The 23,615-nt window shown below is 45.7% G+C and overlaps 1 protein-coding gene across 3 annotated transcripts in view; it reads left to right on the top strand.

Annotated features, from left to right (window-relative positions):
• LOC142590703 (dermonecrotic toxin SPH-like) overlaps positions 1-23,615 on the top strand; it is a 188,361-nt gene that overhangs the window by 84,980 nt on the left and 79,766 nt on the right. For all 3 annotated transcript variants that reach the window (XM_075703120.1, XM_075703119.1, XM_075703121.1), the window contains exon 3: positions 15,908-16,139. In XM_075703120.1, coding sequence (XP_075559235.1) covers positions 15,908-16,139 — 232 coding nt within the window. The remainder of the gene's footprint in view (positions 1-15,907; positions 16,140-23,615) is intronic.

Consider the following 23,615-nt stretch of genomic DNA (forward strand, 5'->3'; position numbering starts at 1 on the left):
ATTGGCCAGCATTATGGTCGTATTCCACCTGCTCACCTTGCTGACGCGCTCATACATCTTTAACAGTCCTTCTACGTCAACACTATCAAGGCCGGTGAACTTGTCGGGGTCATGCGGCTAAGGTAGAGCAACGTACTGGGTATGTGTAGTCGGCATTGCAACTACAGACGCGGTGCCTTGCACTAGAAGCATGGTCCCTGGCTGGGTGAGACGTCCGCTGCGGAGCGCCGTGACGAAGATGCGTACCCCGCACGTCCACCAAAATGCCACGCGTATAAAACAATTTGTACGATGCGTTTACAAGGTAGGATAAACACCAGTTCAGAATCCCGAGAGGCTGTTGCCACTTCATTGTCTTGACCGTCGACAACATTGTCTTCTTTTCCCACCGTAACAACGTTACTGAAACCAAGCACAAGTAATGGCTGGTTTAAGGACTGTCCCTGGTCGAAATCTCCTGAGAGAGGCTTCTTCCACCCGAGAAAGGTTGTGGGAAAGGAAGGACAAATGCGGGGGGGTCAGGGCACGCGTGTGACGCCGGTGGATGGATTTTCGGGCGATGAAAACAGAGCGGGGGTCAGAGGGAAGGGAAAGAGGATGCGTTACGGGTGTCTAGAAAAAGTGAGCGATAAGGTCCACAAGGTCATTGTGGTCATGACCATGTGCCTGCACCTAGTGGACTGTAATGTTCACAGGTGCAGAATGGTGAATTTCGTGTGTCTGCCCACAAATAAGCAATGTTTTCATTACTTGTTTAAGCCGCTTAACTGCGCCGAGGCATGGAATATAGATGTGGGCATCGTTGATGATAGGCAAGTTGACAGGGGTTTCTATCGCGTTCTGTGTAGTGTGCAGCTTAAATAATATGGAGTCTGAACAGTGTGTTGCCTAGCTGAGAATGGCTTGGATCTCAGAGGCTGTCGGACTTGAGAAGGCTATTTGTCATCCTTTTCAGTTAACCGCCACGTCCGTGTACATCACACAGCGCTTTGCAGGTACGGTCATTTCAGTTGTTTCAAACAGCTGAACCCGCCGGCGGAGCTTTGTCGTCTTGTTATTGGTTAGGGATGTGCACTTCCATGATGGGAGATTGTACAGTGCGTATTCATGCCACGATTTTGACTGAAATAAGAATGGAGCGCCGCGAATGTCGTGTCTTTTAAGCTTTCTTGCTTCCTGTCGCTGTTCAACTAGTTTAGAAATGTTATTGAGTTGTGCGTGCTCTTATAGCGTTGGTGTTAGACAAGGAAGACCTGTCATTGCTCTCACGCCACTTCTATTCATAACCTCAAGTTTGTCCCACTGTTGAGCAGTCAGTCGTGGGAACTGCGCTTGATATATAATGTGAGGCTACAGGTTCCATCAGTGCGAGCCCCAATGGTGCAATTCTGCAAATCAGGTGAGCCGTTTCTGGTAATGTTTTCCTTATCATCTTGATCCACTTTCTGGTAAACACTGACTGGTGAATCTCCAGGCTAAGTACCCACAGCTCTTCAGTCCCATGAATTCTTCATGAGCCAATCCTGAGACGAAAGTCGCTATCGCAAACTGAATTTCTGACCGCTTTGTTGGCAGCGCATACGTACCGAGATTTATGTGTCCATACCTGGAGTCTAGTGGACTTCACGTACTCGCGTAGCACATCAGGACCTTTCTGCAGTTGTTTACATTGTATTTCAGGGTCTCTGTTAAGTGCACCACAGTGTGACGTCATGGTCATAAATGAGAAGCTTTATATTATCAACATCATGTAGTTTATACGCTAGAGGCATGAAGGCAATATTATATAATAACGGTGCCAGAGCGAAGCCCCACGGTTTGATGTGAACGAACCAAATTCCTGCTATTCTACACGTACAGAAAATTTTCGGCGCGTTAATAACGACTGAAACTGAAACGGAAAGCCGAGTATGTCCATTTTTCGTTAAATGGTTTGACTTACAATATCGTACGCTTAGGCCATGTCAGTAGCCACCACAGTGCGCACCACATGACTGTAAAATGAGATTGGCAGAGAGCTTCATTTCCTAATATAGCTAACCCATTTTCTGTACCTTAGTACGGCTTTAACGCGATTTGAACTGGATAGTATTTACAGTCGTCTTCAAGCCACCACGAAAGTTCAGTAGCCAGCATTCGCTCATGCAATTTTGAGATTGTCGGTGTCAAAGAAATTGGCCGGAAAGTCAAAGCTTGTTACCGGCTTTCGTGGTTAACATATGGGGAGCATTACGGACTGTTTCCACTGAGGCGGGAAAGATCCATTCATTCAAATGCTATTGAAAACCTGGAGTAAACTGTCAATGGCTTCACTTTAGAAGCTGTTAAAGAGCTCATAGCGGAGACGGCCATGTACAGGCGTTCAATGTTGCGTCGTTTCTTCAATTACAGCAAGTATGTCGGCTTTTGTGAAATATATCGTAAAACCTAAACTATCATGTGCATGAAATGAAGGAGGATTTGCCGGTGGATGCGGTTTCTTACGAAAAAAGCTGACAACAACTTGATTCGTAAAATCTTTTTACGTAAGGTTGAGAGGCGATTGTATTCCTGACGGTGATTTTGCATGGCAACCCTTGCGTTTCATGGCCCAAAATGTGCACCATATTTTTTTATTTCCCGCTTCGGAGCTTAGGTGCTCACACCAGTGACGCCAACGGTTTCGTGACAGTTGCTTTTCATAGAGCCGAGTATGCGCAGTGATGCTGCTAGCGAAAGCGTGGGCAGTGTATCATAAAAGGTCACGATAAGCCAGATATTCGTCCTGGTGGCGCTGCGCCCAAAGGTTGATGTTTAGGTCAGGGGTCGCCGGATCCTCATTCACTGTCGTGGAAACCGTTGAGTCGTGCATGATTGCTTACAAGGTGCCAATGAAAGTCATTGCATCAAATGTATTTGCTCTGTCATCGTCGCGAACCTTGCCCCAATCAGTTACCTTTATTTTGCGACGAAATGTCTTCGTGTATTAGTATGCACGCCAATCAATATAGGTTAGTGGTCTCTACCCCATGCGTCTGGCTCAGCCGCCCCAGTAGGAGATCCAGAACCAAGCCGCCAAGTGAGATCTAATTGCCTGGGTGGTTGGTGCGCCTGCATAATTCAGAAGTCAAAGTTTGAATACTTGAAGACTTAGTAGACCTGGCTGCCTGTTTTTGAGTCATATTCATTGCCTCACATGGTGTGCGCGGCATTAACATCACATCCTACCAAAACCAGAATCCCTGGATATCGGAAATAATGTGGTGCAACCAACGAAGATTGAGGCATGCGCTGCGTACTCTCCCGTAAAACTAGAAAATTAATAATGATTTTTTTCTCCGAACCGGTTAAAACAATACCTCATTATGGTTGTGTGCATCATTTAACAAGGTTGATTGGTGTTTCATGGATGTTTGAATTGATGTATACGGCGGCCTTCCTAGGTTTTTCTATCTAGGAAGGTCCCTGCTTATCTGGAATGGAAGGGGTATGGTAACCATTGAAATATGGGATTGAACAGAGTTTATTCGATTCCTGTAGAAACAATGGCCTCACATGAACTTTGCCGAACTATATTTTGGAATTTAGGTTTCCTAATTTGCAAGACAGACAAGCAGACAGCGCAAGCAGCCACATGGCCGAATCGGTAGGGGCTTCCTTTTGCACGGGCAAGAATCACAAGACAGGCGTTGCAATTGTAGGTGGAAACGTCGCTGCGAGTTCCTTCCGGTGGGTAGATATCCGTGCTTTCCTTTCGCTCAACAGCTCTTAATGCCGTGACAGCAGCACTATCTGTGTACCCAAGTTAAGAGTGCCTTGCTCTTCATCTATCGCGGCCTGATAGAATGCGTTCCCAGGAGAACGAGAAACTGATTTGGTTCTTTCGAAATTTTCAGCACCTTAGGATGGGCCTGGTTGAGTGGTCATCTCTGGCTCTGGCTGAGTATCCTCTGCCGGTGTTAATTCCTGGAAGCAATTGCAAAGCAAGACGGGCTCCATCAGTATGCCCCGTGTAGCGCTGCGTATATGTGCACGAGTTGAGGCGCACCGCTTGGTCGGGTACGTCAGGGACGTGACATCATGCTCATCTGACTTCAAAAGTCCGCATCGATAGCAGGGGCTTTTCCTCCGCGTCGTTCGATCTGGGTCAGGAGATGTTGCCGGAAAATTATTGTTCTAGTATCCAAATTTATATAATGATTAGCAGTACATGGCACGTGGCATATACTACTTTGGGCGCACTGCGCAGTCATTGTAATAGACCTTTTCGGTTAATGCCAGCGGACCACCTATGGTGACAAGGTAAGTTTCGGCGTAACCGAGATGACGAACAGCGATTACATTATGAGAACCAGATTGCAGTTTCTGAATAATTTGCACGGAGGAGTCGTTTGGATCCAGGCCATCAATGGCACATCGCTGCACGTCACGACCTGAGGAAAAGTATGCCTGCACTGACACCCCCCATATTTTTCAGTTGTCACTGGTATTTTTTTCTATATCGCATATATTTAGCGCCTCATCCAGAGAGCAAGGTGGCCTATTACAGAAATTTATGCATAACGAAGCCTTGGCAGACACAAGTGCAAAGACACTGATCATTAACATGCTCAATTGCTGTTATGGGGATGGAGGTAATATCCTGACCTAAGGGTTGGCCTCATGTGAACACGGAAAGTTTGTTCAGAAGAAGGAGTGGGATAAGAAATGGTAGTGGCTACAGGAGCGGCCCTTAGCTTCGACCGCGTCACTGCAGCAGCATCAGGTGTCTCGTGAGTCCGATGACTTGTCCGGCTGTATAGCAGAATCGCTTGCCTTAACTCACCTGCAAAAGCCATTACTCTGTCTATGACGAGGACTAATGAGAAATCATGTCGTAGCCGGATGCTCTAGAAGAATTTCACCGCTTTTACCGCGCTACCTTAAGGCTGTATTTCTTTTATTTTTGGACAGCGGCTAAGTCGCGTAGTGACATCAGCAGCTGATGCCGCGGACGAGTGTAGCCATTCCCCACTCGCGCCATCCTGGCCCCCCTCGGAAGCGCAGACAAGATTGCCCATGCCGCAGCGGAAGTCCTGAAAGCTGGCAAATGTGCGCATGCGCTGACCATCTCCCTTTCGCTCCTCCTTCGCTTTCCGCCTCATGCTTTCACTGTGACCTTCTCCTGCACTTTCCTCCTCGTGCGCTCTTGTAATCTACCACTGCGCTCAGCGTTCGCTTTCATCTTTCGCTGAGCTTGCTTGCTCGGTTACGCCGAGGCACGCCGACGCTCAACGCAGGAACGCCACCTAAGAGTTCTGCCATAAAATCACGGTGATGTCAAATTCTTGCAATCTGGCGCGCCAGCGTGCTACGCGTCCTGAAATTTCTTTAAAACTTCGTAGCCAACACATTGCATGATGGTCACTTGCGACATTGAAGGGCCTGTCATATAGGTAAAGGTAAGATTTCCCCTTGGTCTATATGGCAGAAATACAATCTAGTTCCGTTGTAGAAACTGGCTTCCGCTTTGGATAGCCAGTGGCTAGCGCAACCTATGAACTTTTTAGATCAGCGTTTCTTCAGGACTATCACGGCGCCGAGGCGCACGCTGCTTGCGCCGGAGTGCACGTCGGTATCTGCATCTTCGTCGAATGGTGCAAGTGCCGGCGGCGACTGCAGGCGCTGTTTGAGCTCTTGAAATGCTGCTACCTGCAGCGCTTTACGCTTGAACTCCAGGTCTGACTCCGTGAAATTAGTCAGCAACTCGGCTATGTGTGATAAATCTTTGAGAGAACGCCTATAATAAGCGCACAGATCAAGAAATGTACGTACTGCCTTCTTGTCGGCGGGTGGCGCAAAGTTGGTGCTGGGAGGTGTCTTATGAGCATCAGGACGAACTCCAGACTTGCTGATGATGTGGCCTGGGGACAGGAGTTCCTCGCACGCTAAACCGCACGTTCCGGGCTTCGGGGTGAGTTCGAACGACTTTATCACTTGCAGGACCGTTCCAAGTCGCCTCAGGCGATCGTCGAAATATGCGGAAGAAACGACGTCATCCAAATAAACCAAACATGTCTGCAGTTTTCGGCCCGCCAGCACTGTGACCATCACGCGCATTTATGTGTCCTGTCTATCACGCGATAACGTCGGTTTCAATATAGATACAGTCAGTTTAAGGTTATGGAGTTGGTGTTGCTGTTGTTATGTTGCCCCAGTTTATGCGAGTACAGCAAAGCACAGGGCGATTTCACACGCTGCTGTATCCGCCAATGACTGGAAGCGAAGGACGCGGGTCGGTTCCGCGAAAAGGGGACGCGGGAGACGCCCACGCATGCGATGAAGTGCGGCTTAGTGCTTGCGCCGTAAAGGAGCCGTCAGTCTGCACCCTCGCTCGGAACAAAAGGGAAGGCGGTTCGACTTGAATGGGATGGTTCGGGAAGATGGGCGTACAGTGAAAGGTAGGGGTGTGCTTGAGGTCACCGCCACCGCTAAGGCCCACGCGCTCCCCACATGTCCCGTTGAACTTCCCAGTCACGACTGCGCTTTGTTTGTGGGCCTATCCTCCGGACGGGGAAGCGTTGTCGCGGAAAGTAGGCGACGCGATACATGCCCATCCAATTTCAGTGTCATTGTTTGGCTTCCACGCGCACCTTTGGTGAGCGCCTTGTGAAGACGGCGGCATTTTGATGACCACTTAGCCGGCTATGACCGATGGATGCTTTCGTGTGCAATCACCATCGGGTCACAATTACGGTGTTTAGAGCCTTCAAGCGAATCAGCCCACAGCTGCACGGGCGGCAGGGCAGCCCGCTGTCTGGCAGACATACCGTCAATAAGCCGTGGTTTCGTGGAAGCATTCTCGCAGCTTGCGTGGCGGCTTCTTGCAGGAGAAACGGAAACGACATGGGCAACTTATGGTTACATTTGCGAGCTTGGGCCTGGCCTCAAGTGCAGAAGGACATCAAGGCCGATACTCGGAGCCTGACGTAGGGGAGAAGGACATGAGACGTGTCTATGAGCAAGCTTATCATCTTGCTTGTTCTAAAGTGTGCCACTGTTTCCACCAATTCCGTGTGCGTCACAAAGGTTGTTGCGCTATCGGTTGCACTGGTGTGAACCCTCCGGTGTGATTGGTTCGTTTGTGACACTTTTGTGCAACTGAGGGTTTAAATATCATGTTTTGGTTGTGTGGAGAGAGCGGAGGTTGGGGCTTGGACCCGGAATGGCACCTTGGCGTTTGATTAAAGCGTCTCTTACGGCTTTTCCTTCGCGCTGCCACCGTGAACTCGATTCATCGAGGGGCGCCGACTTCGGACCTCAAACACCTTCCCTCCTTAGCTAGTACTGATGCTAGCAGAGGATGAAATGGAAAAGAAATGAAGTTATAATATGTGGGGATGCGCGACTCCCGCGCGTCCCCAGATATCTTGTTTCCCCCATCTCCTGCAATCCCACTTCGCCGCGTGGCCTGCGTGACGCCCGCGGCGGTCGATGTGGTTGAAGCGCAGCGCGAGAGATGGCGCGTGTGTTGCGCTGCTACCGGCGGGGTTACTTGGGTGCGGGAGCGGAAGGCGCTCTCTTTTTGGGTTCGGGAAGCAAGCGGGACGGACGTGCCGTGCTGCGCGTGCGCCGACCCATGCTTCTGCGAGACCGTCTCGCGTGGCCGCCTTGGACACCGTTGGCGTGACAGTACGCGCGAACGACCAGGCGTTGGGATCCAGCATGGGGCGAACATATTCGCTCGCTATCAGGTCGCGGTAAGTCGGACTTCTAGATTTCTCGCGCGCCCATCGGCATGTTTTGGGGATAGCAACTCGGCTAGCAGGCATTGATCTATGAAAGGTGCAATAAATGCCCTTGTGATCGTTTGTACTACTGTGTTGAGGCTCCTTTGTCCCAAGAGCATGGGCGGAGGATCCCCACATCTGGCTGCCCAACGTGGGACTCTTGGGACATCGGACGATAGATTTAACAGTTTGCTTCGTTCGAGACCTTTGTTTGAACCGAAGCGTAGGCCTAGCGTGAATTTTGATCGCTAGCGTCGGCGGCGTGCTTTCTTGAGCGAGGTGATGGTGGCTGTAGTGTGTTTGAACATGTCAACATGCTAAGCCTTTCCGCAAGTCTTTTTTAATGACATTTGTCAGTACGAGAGCCACGTGGTCGGCATCCTGGGAGAGCGAGGCTGAGCGCCCGCGGAGCAGTGGCAAGCCTGAAGCGAGTGAGTACGGAAGCCTCGTGGGTGGTCCGAATTTCTTATGTAAATAGCTTCTTCTATCTCATTGACTCGGATGAAGTCGCGGCTCTGGGAGCCGGGTGGCCGCGGGCCACGGGTGCCACTACGGGCTGACTGGTATTGCGGCCTGGCACCGGGCGCTCCGACACCGTCTAGGACGGTGGGCGCCGTCAACTCGGATGCTGTGTGCACCGAGCGGAGTAGGACCACCTCACAGAGCTGACGTTTCCTCGCGGTTGCCTGTTTTGCGTTCATTTTGGGTGTTGTTTTTGGATGCCGGTTGTTGTCCGGGTAGCGACGCTTTAGGCCTAAGGCTTTACGAAGCTGCCTGTCGCACGTGGAGGGACACAACCTGGTGGACCGTAGCGCTGAGGGGTTGCAATTTGCTCCCCTCATTCTATTTCGCCTCGCACGAATTGAATATACTCGTTCGACTCAACGAAGCGAGCTTCGTTCACATGAACTTAGCATCTGAGTAGCTGCCCGATCTTTTGCTAGCCGATTTGACATCGTACCGCGTGGGTGATGCGCATGCATATTTCCTCTCCCTTGCACAACTTTAGTGTTTGCCGAGTGTGTTGAATGTACGCAGCGTGATTGGAGTCACCCCTGGCTTGCTGTCACCTGCACATCGTCTGCGCTGCTGCCCCGGACTACGATCGAGCCACACCGGGCGATGGTGAAGCTGTGGCCAGTTCGGCGCAGCGACTTTGACGGCCTCCTGTATCCAGCTCACAACCCTCGGCGGCGGACAAAAGAGCCGGCGGTCACCGACAGCTACTGCGGCTCTCGCCAGCAGGGCGCGTCGGCGCGAGCGACGCTTGCTCGTTCCGACTACTGCGCCGTCGTTTCCGGAGTCCTGGCCTGGAATCGTGCCGCCGAGTCTGCAAAGCGGCCGCTGTGACCGGAGGACGCCAGCGGTGCACCCAAGGACAATGTCGGCTCGCACGCTATGGACAGCGTGGACATTTCCTCGGCGCGGTCACTGTTTAATGTTCTACCTTGTTCGCGAAGCACAGTTTGATGTTAGACCGTGTCACATGTTTCGCCGGAGTATGTAGTGATTTAAGGTTGGGAGGATGTGGGGATGCGCGACTCACGCGCGTCCCCAGATATCTTGTTTTCCCCCATCTCCTGCAATCGCGCTTCGCCGCGTGGCCTGCGTGACGCCCGCGGCGGTCGATGTGGTTGAAGCGCAGCGCGAGAGATGGCGCGAGTGTTGCGCTGCTACCGGCGGGGTTACTTGGTTGCTGGAGCGGAAGGCGCTCTCTCTTGGGGTTCGGGAAGCAAGCGGGACGAACGTGCCGTGCTGCGCGTGCGCCGTCCCATGCTTCTGCGAGACCGTCTCGTGTGGCCGCCTTGGAATGCGCCACCGTTGGCGTGACCGTACACGCGAACGACCAGGCGTTGGGATCCAGCATGGGGCGAACATATTCGCTCGCTATGCGGTCGCGGTAAGTCGGATTTCTAGATTTGTCGCGCGCCCATCGGCATGTTTTGTGGATAGCAACTCGGCTAGCAGGCATTGATCTATGAAAGGTGCAATAAATGCCCTTGTGATTGTTTGCGCTACTGTGTTGTCGTCCCTTTGTCCCAAGACTACGGGAGGAGAATCCCCACAACTATAAGAACAGTTGATCAGAAATACGCAATCCCACTACACTGCTTTAATTGCGAGTGTCATTACTATCACAAAATCTCAATGCTTTATTCGGCAACGTTACTTGACCACCACCATAACCAAAACAAAAGTGTACATATATTCCGGTATTTATCACCACCACCTTTATGTGCACCAGGCAGTTTTTTTACACCATGCAGAATTTGCCGATACGTACGCCGCTACCGTCACAAAATGGTATTGGGACAAATATAAGGCGGTGCGTACTTAAGGTTTCGAAATTGAAACTCATAGATAATACAAGCACGTTGACACAGAATGCAGTAATTCATTCTGATTGCTTATGCATGTAATCAAACGTAGTCACACATATAAGAAACACCGTTCTTAAGGGAAATCGACGCATGACTAATGGCTCACAAATTAAATACTTTTACTATTAAAATAAAATTATCACTGATGTGAAACTTCGACAAAGCAATGATAATGAGTATTATTTACGTCAGTTTTGCTGGTACGAAGTCAATCTGCTTCATACATGAGAATAAAAAAAATTGAATATTACTCTGCTCTGATTCAGAAAGCTAATGGAAATAGAAAAATAAATTAGAAAATTCCGAAAGAAGTAGTAGGAAAATTGAGATCTTCGCGCGTTCTACCCGATGTCATGCATGAAGAGTTAGTAAATAACTCCCGTACACATTTTGCTAGTGTAGGTGCATGTCTTGCTCATAAGTTTGAGGAATCAGAACGGCAAGCTGGGGCAGTTGGTTGGGATTCATGGTGAGGTTTGTAACAGCGCAGGAATGTAGCTCACAAATGTAGTTTTGTCATTCCTATGAAAACTCTTTTCTAGCTTATGCCATTGAAGTAAAAGATCTAACCATTGTTTCGAGCATATCGTTGAACAAGCCAGTTGTATCATATAGCTTCACGACGCGCATAATAAAAGTTAACAATGCTATGTCATGCCCTATTTTACGTTGTATTTTAAATCAATCACTGGAAAAAATAATATACACTCCTTGCTTAAGGCCAGCCAAAGTAGTGGCAATGTTGAATGTGGAAGTTCACCCTAGCGCACCCAGCTATAGACAATTTCTAGCATCAGCGTTAATGGGAAAACATTTGTAATTTGGAAGCATACATTCTTGTATTGATGTCAAATATAAGGCCCTCAGCCGCATGGGCTCCGTACACATCTTTCAACAGCATCTGCAGTGTTATTCACACGTGTAGTCGTTTTCAATATTTTTGGTGACCGCATTTCAGCGACTAACACGTGGTAAAGTTATCGCCGAGCACGTCTTGTGCTCAGCTAACTCTATCTGTAACTGAAGTTTCTGGAATGTTATCGCTGCTTCTATCTGCTGCCTCTTTTATCACCGAGACTTGTTTAATGAGATCGCTTGCGCGACGCGAATACTAGTGTACGCATAGAGCTCAAGCAAGTGGCAGGGGTTACACTGGGATTATCTGCCTGGAGTTGGGAATGGCCGAGACGTCTCATCCAGATGTCAATAGTCGACGCATGTCCTCCTCACTACCGTCCTGCGCCAGTGTAATTTGTTTCTAGAGCGCAGCTCTTAGGCGACCGTGCCTTCGTTGAGCGACAGCGTGCCTCGGCGTACCTCGGCGTCGTACTTCCGCGTAACGGAACGAACAAACACAGCGAAAGTTCAAAGCGAACGCCGAGCGCAGCCGTAGATGAAAGAAGGGCGCGAGGAGGAGATTGGAGCAGGTGGCTGCAGTGAAAACATGAGGCGTGAAGTCGAGGAGGAGCGGTGGGTAAACATTCGTCGTATGCTCTAGACCGTGCTAGAATACTGTTGAGTGGGACGTACGGCTGGGGCGGTGCATGCTTTCCAGTGAGACGCGCGAAGACGAAAAATACTGGGGCGGTGCTGCAATCTGAGTGGATTGGGCCGCATGAAGGTCGTGCTATTGGAAACTGCTGGCGATACATCTCGGAAGGGTCATTCGTACTTATACGCGTGCTGGTATATGCATTCAGGCAGCTCAAACGCTGTTTATAACTATGATACGACATGTATTTATGCCTTAGGAATAGTTGCCTCTCTTTCTCTTCTTTATTTCATCTTATTTTTTTAATGCCACTCGGTGATTGCGCGTGCATTGCGGCCGCAGTGTTGGCTTTCATTGTAGGGTACTGTAGGGTTCCCTTTGGAGAACAAATATTTTCGTCGATCTTCAAGCAGCGTGTATATTTCGTCTGTATTTTTGCGCATATAGTTTTCCGTAAGTAGGTCTTGCGAAACGTAGAGAGAAAAATATATATCACCTCCTGCCCCCTTGCCGCTTCAAACAAATAAAACATATCTGCCTCATCCGGCGCCCTATGCTCAGATTTACAGAAAATATTCTTATATGAAGATCAAAATAAAACTGCAGCGCGACCTTTGATTCATGTTTCCGTTTTCCTCGCGTAAGAGAATGCGGAGTAATTGTACCGTTTCTTTGTTAGCGGTCGGGCCTCGGACACCGAGAACAATTTCAGCAAGCCAATTCATATGCTAATCTTTGGCCCGTACGCCATGTGAAAATTTTTGTCCAGTCTTTGTCATCATCATTCCTCATCACACCTTTATGTCCCTGTTCCCCCGCTCCCTGTGCAGAGTAGCAGGCTAGAGCGTGTTAGCTCAAGCCGACCTCTCTCCCTTCTTTCAATAAACCCTCTCTCTCTTTTGTCCAGTCTAGCCTTAACAGCAACAAAAAGAAAAACAAGAAAGCTTCGCGGTAGCCTAATAAGCGGCTACGTTGCGGATATGACGTTGGACAGCTAAACTGGCGCTCACGGGTTCAAAGCAGGTCAGTAAATTTGATGGGAACGATGTGGAAAAACTCTCGTGTACTTCCGTTTAGGTGCACGTTAAAGAACCCCTAATGGTGAGAACTTAACAGGGCGCTTCATAACCATATCGCCAGACGTAAAACGCCAGAATTTGTTTCATTAAAAAAAAGGTAGCTTCATCCTTTGGCTTTTTTCTAGAGGTGTACACGAAAGAAATTATTCTCGAGTCTGATTTCCGAGAAAGACCCATGTTACACTTATATTTCATACCTAAATGTAATGCCCTTCCCAACTCTACATCCGCTAAACTAAGCAGATTCTTTATTAATAATGGCCGCGTTCAGTTATCCGGTGCAGTATCACATGGACAATAATGAAGCAATTAAAATAACGGCATGCCTCACGTAACATAGGATATAGTTGTAGATCTGCTGTGTTCGTTGAGGAAGGTAAGTGTGGTACTACATTGGGCACCTAGGTTTGATCGGTCGCAGACATGGTGATACTGTCAAAAAACATGTTTTCCTTGCCTCAATCTAGTTAGAAGAGTTACCGGCTGGCCCAGAACATGGCGTTTACATTGAATGACAGCTGCCAACTTCTTCAGCAGAAAAAATTAGCACCCGTGCCTTAATTCTCTCAGGAAAAGGTGCGCCTTTGCACAACAGCCACGACTCTCCAGCAGCACAATCATTTGGAGGAAGTGTCCTAACTTGCATCGGCCCCGTACCTTCGAGAATTTAGAAGTGCTGTTATGCGTTGCATTCGAACGGAACCGGCTATTTCATAAGTATTAATAGTGAATTATGAAGCTGAATACGGTCTGAATAGCACGCACCATTCGATTAGACTGCATATGTCAACGTGTACTTGATTTCGCCTGCTGGCACGTTGAAGGCGATCGCCAGACAAGCCACGGAGATTATATTGGTAAAGACTTCCCGGTCTCCCCGATCAAGCCTGCGTACATATGCAATATATCTTCCCTAATACTGTTGTTCATATTAACCTCTAATAATTGCCTTCGTTCCTTTTCCCGGAAAGTCGATTCGTTCACCCGGGCAGGTGCAACTTTTAAAGGAAACACCCTTCTTCTCTCAGGAGCTTTCACTTTTTCAATCAGTGCATTTAAATATTTGCAAATTTTTCTGTTACAAGTATGTCGTGATATGTATGTTGATATTCTTAACGCCAGGAAACGCGCGACATGAGAGAAGACACACAAAAGGCACACAAATGAAAAAAAAAACCAAGTACAAAATATTCCATGCTCATTCATGCGAAACTGGTGTCTTTTTTATTTACTTAATTGTTGTTCGCGGAAGTGAACACCTATCCGCCGTTTACATGGACGCGATCGGATTAACATTGTACGTGGGTAGCGGTCATCAAGATGTTATATGCATTTAGAAGCCCGAAATTACTTTGATGCCGATGTATTGAGCACTCTGTATTTTCCAATCCTAAACAATATTTAGCTCTGCTGCGTTGAATACAGTACTTGGACTATAACACATATGTATATATATCAAGTAATAATATTGCCAGAGCGAGCACTCTGAATAATTAGTCTAGCCAATGAAATCCCCTAAACAACTCATTGCTAAGTTAAAGGTTTCGACATTTGACTGTTTCGTCAATTGAAATCAATTTTGCTCGTAGCCTCTTTTACATATATTGTGCACTGATTTCATGTCTCAATAGTTAGGTCCTCAGGTCGTGTCACCAGACGTGCTACATCTTTGAACATTGCCCAATGCAGCTTCATGGAGCCATAATTTCGAATAAATGTCTGTAGTAAAGACATATTGAAAAGCATTTGTGTGCGTTGCCCTTCAAAATTATTTAGTCGACGCTGCTATATAATTTGGGCCAAATCAACTTGAGAACGGTGACAAAAAAGTAAGAAAGCTTGGTAACGGTTGAATAGAACATAATGTCCTTACTGACATGAGTGGAAGACAGAGGCGCTTGAAATTTGCTCCTCGGTACACCTACTTTGCACTTGTGAAAAGGCAACACAAAGAAAATATATGTGAAGATCCTGACAGAATGAGGATGCATAACAGAAAAAACAGCAAACGTTCACAAAGCCTGCAGTAGAGGCATGTGGTTTTTAAAAAGTCAACTAAGTCCTCGATTGCCTGAAAGCTGGGTCTACTCACTCCAAACTTGCAGTAAAACTTCCTCTGAAAACGGTTGCTGTCAGGCTGGCAAGACAATCAATCTACCTCAGTCACACTTCCAAGTGCTGAGGGCAGTGACATAGCACATGTTTTACATGCTTACGTACATGGCACAACTCGGAGTCTGGAGATTCTATAAATCACATGGGGCGTGCGTAACCACGCATAAACGCCACTGCCAGCTTGAGTCTGCGCAGGAAGCTGGCACCGGTACGTGAAATTTTTGGCTGTAGCCTATAGTTTATTTTGGGGTCCATTCTGCGAACGACTGTTGATTTCTTAGATTGTCTCAGCTCTTTTCTGTAAGGTTTCGTATAGCGCTTGCCTGCACGTAAAGGGCATCCGCTCATGAAAATGTAATCGCAAGGGGTGGCTCTGAGTCTCCCAAAGACTTCTTCACTTCGGCATTGCCATGTTCGTTGCTATGTGTACCGCAGTCACTGGAAATCCATTGAAATGCCATGCGGTGGTAGTTTTCTTCGTCTAGAGCGTGCAGCTCGACAGCGTCGAGAGCTAACATTATCTAGGGACTTTCTTTCATTACATCCTTAATTGCTGTAGAGTTGACTTGTCATTGGTACCGACTTGAGGAGGTTGTCGCTAATGTGGAGAACTGCCCCTGTAATTGCCACTAGTACCATGGATGCCCATGTCTTGTTATAGAGAAGAGCCATAATATAAATATTTCTATTGTTGTTTACACTGGATAGTTCTATTGTCCAAATAGGATGACCAATGTAATGTTTTAAGTAAACTTTGTGGCAATGTAGGCGCAATAGGAGCAGCAAAGCACCATACAGGTACACGTGTATTTGGTTTTAAAACTAATTCTGGGTTTTTGCGCCGCAAAACAAAGATATGATTACAAGGCTTGCCATAGTGAATCACTCCGGATTAATTTTGCTTGTATTTTATCCACGGCGTGGTGATAGTGAGCACGTCTAGCAATAGTTATTGTAATATTTGCTGTTCCACTTCAAAGAGGCACCATAATACGTTCTCACCTACCAAACATTATCAACGTCACTGAAATCTACTAAACAACACCAAGAGCAGCCAGACGACTGATATTAGCGCCTCCTCTGCCATTACAGGAAGCCGAACGAAGGCCATTTTTTATTATAGGCCATATGGCGAACTCCATAGCAGACGCAGAAACACTCATGACGAAAGGCGCCAACTCACTTGAGGTGGACGTTCGGTTCGCAAGCAACGGCACAGCGAGCCGAGCCTACCACGGATTTCCCTGTGACTGCTTGCGTGAGTGCGATGGCGAGACAACCTTCACGGACTATTTGGACTACATCCACAGTGTGACCAGCGTTGGTGAGCGTGTCTTTCAAACAACATTGCTGCCTTGAGCCGTAGATGTCAGTTGTTACATCTGACGTTACGAAAAAAAAGCGCTTTCCTTTGACATTTCCGCACTCCCGTAAACTGTTTCGCAGAGTAAATTAAAGCATACGCCTAATAAATAAGACATTTAAACACTTGTTTACTTCTTTATGTTTCATAGAACTAACTTTATTCATGACAGCGCTTCTACTTTAGAAGCGATCCCGTGCACGTATAGAGCATTGTGAAGACACTTACCTTTTTCTTAGCATTCGTACAGAAAACAGCCTAGCAACTGCAATGCATTTAATTTCATTTTATTACGTTAAAAACACAATAAAGCACTGCATAGGGGTGAGTACACAAACTCATCATACATTGGTTAGGAATAACAAAATATGAGTAAATTCTTAAATAGAGAAACATGAAATGGAAGGTTTGACGGAAGCCTGTCGGCCGTTTTATTGCTTCATAGCATAAACATGAACCACATAGATATATCATTTCATATAGAGCATACATGAACCGCGCAAATGTTAAACGTGAAAAAAACAAATCCTTCTGTTGTTTATTGTCAAAGATGGTGCATTATTTTTTGCCTGACTTTAGTTACCCAGCAACGGCGCATTTGTTGTAGGGGTGAATCCAGATAACAACTAACAGGCAGTCCTGCTGTTGCTCTTTGAATTTGATAAGGTTTAGGCTTAGGGCAAGAATCGAAGATTTAGGTTTCGAACCCTGGACTACATTCTGGGCCTCCGTGAAACAAAAATTTTGCCTGGCTGAACAAATATACTAAACTTTCGGCGGCCGAAAGCCCCTTTTGAGTGACTATCATAGTTTCACGCACATTAGTTATCCATTACTATATTTTTACAGCAATAAACACGTGAATTCAAACCTGATGCAAATTTCACTTTAGTTCTTCCGGGAAGCGAGCATACGTTAAACATCGCAAAAAAATAAAATTAAAAACGGCCAAAAATACCTCTAATCTAGGAATTGATGTACAGTGACGTTAAATTTAGAAAAAATAGAATTCTGTGGATTTGGACTGGTTGATCGAACGACCGCGATGACATGACGACTACAGTATTAAAAAAAAACACATGACGACAAAATGACGATGGCCTGACAACGGTACGAGTACAATTTTATGATTATGAGTGCAGGGCGTCGATGGCTTGACGTCTACTTTGTTACGATCTTGTAGGATGATGATGGCGTGACTACGACGGCATCACGCCGGCGATGAGGCAGCGAATGCGCGGCGAATATCAACGGATGACAACGGTATCACGACGATTTTATGACGAGGGTCACTTGATAAAGTCGGAATAACGAAAGCATCATACTACAAGCGTATATAGACTGGCGCAAGCTATTACACTACTGGGCACTTTGCGTTAGCGTTGACGGCGCGACGATGACGACATGACGAAGGTCTGATAACGAAGATGATGTGACGACGTCTTAATGACGGTGATGGCATCAGGATCACGAGCACATACAAAGTGACCCAATCTGACAGGAAAATTGTGCCACTAGGTAAGCATTAACAGATAGATAGATAGATAGATAGATAGATAGATAGATAGATAGATAGATAGATAGATAGATAGATAGATAGATAGATAGATAGATAGATAGATAGATAGATAGATAGATAGATAGATAGATAGATAGATAGATAGATAGATAGATAGATAGATAGATAGATAGATAGATAGATAGATAGATAGATAGATAGATAGATAGATAGATAGATAGATAGATAGATAGATAGATAGATAGATAGATAGATAGATAGATAGATAGATAGATAGATAGATAGATAGATAGATAGATAGATAGATAGATAGATAGATAGATAGATAGATAGATAGATAGATAGATAGATAGATAGATAGATAGATAGATAGATAGATAGATAGATAGATAGATAGATAGATAGATAGATAGATAGATAGATAGATAGATAGATAGATAGATAGATAGATAGATAGATAGATAGATAGATAGATAGATAGATAGATAGATAGATAGATAGATAGATAGATAGATAGATAGATAGATAGATAGATAGATAGATAGATAGATAGATAGATAGATAGATAGATAGATAGATAGATAGATAGATAGATAGATAGATAGATAGATAGATAGATAGATAGATAGATAGATAGATAGATAGATAGATAGATTCAAAACGTCCGAAGGAGGCAAAGAATGTTAATCGCACGAAAACATACACTATTTTATTGTTGTAAGCGATGACTTGTCATCGCAGTGACATGACTCGGCAGATAGATGCTGTGCCGTAGCTGAGGTGCATGAGTGGCTCGAAGCGATCATCGCAGTGTATGCGCAGGTCACAACCATGTGTGATGCTCCTGCAGTTAATATCAAAGAATTATTTTTAAGCATCCACCAAAACAATAATTTTTTTTGCGCTACTGGACACTAGGAAACTGCCCGCAATATAAACTGGGTCATTGTGAAAGACCAGTGGCGCTATACCTTAAAGTTCTTCAAAACTTATATTCCTTTCCTGCAATCAGCGTTCCACGACAGTTCAAAATTTTTTCGTGCCCCCTCTACTTCACATGTCTGTCCCGCAACCGCAGGAAAACAACAGCAAAACCGACACCAAACGTCAGGAAAACCGGTTGGACCTTGCCTGTACACACTGAATATGCGTGATTAGACTGAAGAAAAGCAAATAATCATTTCGGATTTTATGGCGTTTTACCATCAGCAATGCGCAATTGGTCCAATGCATCAGGCTCGACTTGTCTGTCTCGGGGCGTTACAGAACAGTGAAAACTCACTGCCTGTAAGTGATGTGTACACATTGAACTGTTTTAATCTGCCAAACAAAACTGATCACTCATTTTTTTTTTGCCCACAGCATCTTTTCGAAATGACTAGAAGATGACTACCCGTTGATTGCTCTCGCACTAGCTACTCGCAGCTTCCCGGAAGAATCAATTGGTTTGAAATAATTAATTTGGGATTGAATGTATATCATCATCATAATAATAATCATCATCATCATCAGCCTAGTTACGCCCACTGCCGGGCAAGGGCCTCTTCCTTACATGTCCAACTACCCCGGTCACGTACTAATTGTGGCTATGTTGTCCCTGCAAACTTAATCTCATCCGCCCACCCAACTTTATGACATCACCTGCTACGCTTCCCTTGCATTAGAATCCAGCCTCTTGCCCTTAATGACCATCGGTTATCTTCCCTCCTCATCATATGTCCAGCCCATGCCCATTTATTTTTCTTGATTTCAACGAATATGTGAATAACTCGCGTTGGTTCCCTCACCTAATCTGCTCTTTTCTTATCCCTTTACGTTACACCTATCATTCTTGTTTCCATAACTCGTTGCGTCGTCCTCGATTTAAGTAGAACCGTTTTCGTAAGCAGCCAGGTTTCTGCCCCGTACGTGAGTACTGCTAAGACACAGCTGTTATACACCGTTCTCCTGAGGGATAATGGCAACCTGCTGTCCATGATCTGAGCATGCCTGCCAAACGCACCGCAGCGTATTCTTATTCTTCTGATCAGTCTCATGATCCGGATTCGTAGTCACTACCTGTCTTAAGTAGGTGTATTTCTTTACCACTTCCAGTGCCTCGCTACCTCTCGTAAACTGCTGTTCTCTTCCGAGACTGTTAAACATTAGTTTTCTGCAGAAAATTTTTAGACCAACCCTTCTGCTTTGCCTTTCCAGGTCAGTGAGCATGCATTGCAGTTGGTCCCCAGAGCTGCTAAACTAGGCAATATCAGCAGCGAATCGCAATTTACTGAGGTATTCTCCTCTAACTTTTATCCGCAATTCTTTCCAATCCAGGTCTCCGAATATCTCCTCTAAAGACGCTGTGAATAGCATTGGAGAGATCGTATCTCCCGGCCCAACGCCTTTCTTTATCGGGATTTTGTTGCTTTCTTTATGGAGGACTACGGTGGCTGGTGAGCCGCATTAGATATCTTTCAGTATATTTACATACGGCTCGTCTACACCCTGATTCCGTAATGCCTCCATGACTGCTGAGGTTTCGACTGAATCAAACGCTTTCTCGTATTCAATGAAAGCTATATGTAACGGTTGGTTACATTCCGGAAATTTCTCTATGACCTGATTGATAGTGTGAATAAGGTCTATTGTTGAGTAGCCTTCACGAAATCCTGCCTGGTCCTTTGCTTAACAGAAGTCTACGGTGTTCCTCTTTCTATTTGCTATTACCTTAGTAAATACTTTGCAGACAACGGACAGTAAGCTGATCGGTCTATAGTTTTTCAAGTCTTTGGCGTGCTCTTGCTTATGGATTACGATTATGTTAGCGTTCTTGCAAGACTGCGGTACGCTCGAAGTCATGAGGCATTGCGTATAGAAGGCGACCAGTTTTTCTAGAACAATCTGCCTATAGTCCTTCAACAAATCTGCTGCTACTTGATCCTCCCCAACTGTCTTCTCCCTTTGCATAGCTCCCAAAGCTTTCTCTACTTCTTCCGGCGTTACTTGTGGGATTTCAAATTCCTCCGGACTATTCTCTCTGCCATTGTCGTCGTGGGTGCCACTGGCACTGTACATATCACTATAGAGCTCCTCAGCCACTTGAGCCATCTCATCCATATTTGTAATGATATTGCGTGCTTTGTATCTTAACCCATGCATCTGATTTTTGCCTATTCCTAGTTTCTTCTTCACTGCTTTTAGGCTTCCTCCATTCCTGAGAGCATGGTCAATTCTATCCATATTATACTTCCTTATGTCAGCTGTCTTACGCTTGTTGATTAACTTGGAAAGTTACGCCAGTTCTATTCTAGCTGTAGCGTTAGCGGCTTTCATACAATGACGCTTCTTGTTCAGATCTTTCGTCGCCTGCGATAGCTTACTGGAATCCTGTCTAACGGAGTTAACACCTACTTCTATTGCAGACTCCTTAATGATGCGCACTAGATTGTCGTTCAGTGCTTCAAAACTAAGGTCCTCTTCCTGAGTTAAAGCCGAATACCTCTTGCGTAGCTTAGTCCAGAATACCTCTATTTTCCCTCCTACCGCCAAGTCATTGACCGGCTTCTTATGTACCAGTGTCTCCCGTTCCCTCCTCATGTCTAACACATGTATATATATATATATATATATATATATATATATATATATATATATATATATATATATATATATATATATATATATATATATATATATATATGCAGGAAGGAGAAGACGAATCTTCTGGATGTTTTGGAAGACGTACTTAACATTTTCGGCTAGTGGACCAGCCTTTGTCAGAGTACAGTAGCGTACTCATGTACCAGCCGAAAACGTTGCGTAAACACGTCGTCCATATGCCGATATATATATGGTTTGGTCCCAAAGGCCGCTGACTAATAAACGCTTCTACACTATATAAATAAATAAATAAATAAATAAATATATATATATATATATATATATATATATATATATATATATATATATATATATATATATATATATATATATATATATATTCACGTGGTTATGACTCCGACGAATGCAGCCAAACTGAACAAGAAGAAACTATCGCTTTATTGGACGAACTTGGGCCCTCCAAAAGCTGGCTACCCTCAAAAATAGGCGACAGCGGCTTTACAGTCGGCGATCGTTGAAAATCTGGTCAGCGGGTCAAACGCGTAAGGTTTTATAGATCAGTCGTCGAATGTTCCAGAGTAACCGCTGGGACCCGCGTGTCAAAGTTCGTAACTATTCGCGTCGCGCATACATGCAATCAGATTGCGCAAGTTGCGGGGAAAGACAGCGGATCGAACCATCGATAACATTCCACAAACTTCGTTGACATGCGGGCGCGTCCTGCGCTGTGTGAGAACATTTGTTAGGTGCTGAGAAGTGGTCGCCCGATGAAGATAAAGAAGTACGCGTGTCATTACCCGCCTCTTAAATAAGCATCGTCCCGATGCTACAAATGTGAGAGCGAGACACAAAAGGACACTAATTAAACAAAAGAGACAAAGCAACGAAAACAAACAAAGTCGAAAGGTCAGTTACGCAAAGTCCCAAAGTTCATTAACGCTGGTAGTATATCTTGAGTCGCACAACGTGGACTGTTTAAGGTCGTGAACGGTGCCGCTGTGATAGCGAAATGCCATCTGGCACGCTATCATACTCTGCGCTAACCCTGGCATCTTACAAGATGTGGACGTGCTCGGCAAGGTGCGCTACAGTGACCACAGGATGGTAAGAACAAGAATTAGCCTAGACCTGAGAAGGGAACGGAAGAAACTGGTACATAAGAAGCCGATCAATGAGTTAGCGGTAAGAGGGAAAATAGAGGAATTCCAGATCAAGCTACAGAACAGGTATTCTGCCTTAACTCAGGAAGAGGACCTTAGTGTTGAAGCAATGAATGACAATCTTGTGGCCATCATTAAGGAGTGTGCAATAGAAGTCGGTGGTAACTCCGTTAGGCAGGATACCAGTAAACTATCGCAGGAGACGAAAGATCTGATCAAGAAACGCCAGTGTATGAAAGCCTCTAACCCTACAGCTAGAATAGAACTGGCAGAACTTTCGAAGATAATCAACAAGCGTAAGACAGCAGACATAAGGAAGTATAATATGGATAGAATTGAACATGCTCTCAGGAACGAAGCAAGCCTAAAAACAGTGAAGAAGAAACTAGGAATTGGCAAGAATTAGATGTATGCGTTAAGAGACAATGCCGGCAATATCATTACTAATATGGATGAGGTAGTTCAAGTGGCTGAGGAGTTCTATAGAGATTTATACAGTACCAGTGGCACCCACGACGATAATGGAAGAGAGAATAGTCTAGAGGAATTCGAAATCCCAGAGGTAACGCCGGAAGAAGTAAAGAAAGCCTTGGGAGATATGCAAAGGGGGAAGGCAGCTGGGGAGGATCAGGTAACAGCAGATTTGTTGAAGGATGGTGGGAAGATTGTCCTAGAGAAATTGGCCACCCTGTATACGCAATGCCTCATGACATCGAGCGTACCGGAATCTTGGAAAAACGCTAACCTAATCCTAATCCATAAGAAAGGGGATGCCAAAGACTTGAAAAATTATAGACCGATCAGCTTACCGTCAGTTGCCTTCAAACTATTTACTAAGGTAATCGCAAATAGAATCAGGAACACCTTAGACTTCTTTCAAGCAAAGGACCAGGCGGTAATCCGTAAAGGCTACCCAACAATAGACCATATTCACACGATCAATCAGGTGATAGAGAAATGTGCGGAATATAACCAACCCTTATATACACTTTTCATTGATAACGAGAAAGCGTTTGATTCCATCGAAACCTCAGCAGTCATGGAGGCATTACGACCCAGGGTGTAGACGAGCCGTATGTAAAAATACTGAAAGATATCTATAGCGGCTCCACAGCCACCATAGTCCTCCATAAAGAAAGCAACAAAATCCCAATA

This window comes from Dermacentor variabilis, chromosome 8 (genome assembly GCF_050947875.1).
Source record: "Dermacentor variabilis isolate Ectoservices chromosome 8, ASM5094787v1, whole genome shotgun sequence".
NCBI classification, from domain to species: domain Eukaryota; kingdom Metazoa; phylum Arthropoda; class Arachnida; order Ixodida; family Ixodidae; genus Dermacentor; species Dermacentor variabilis.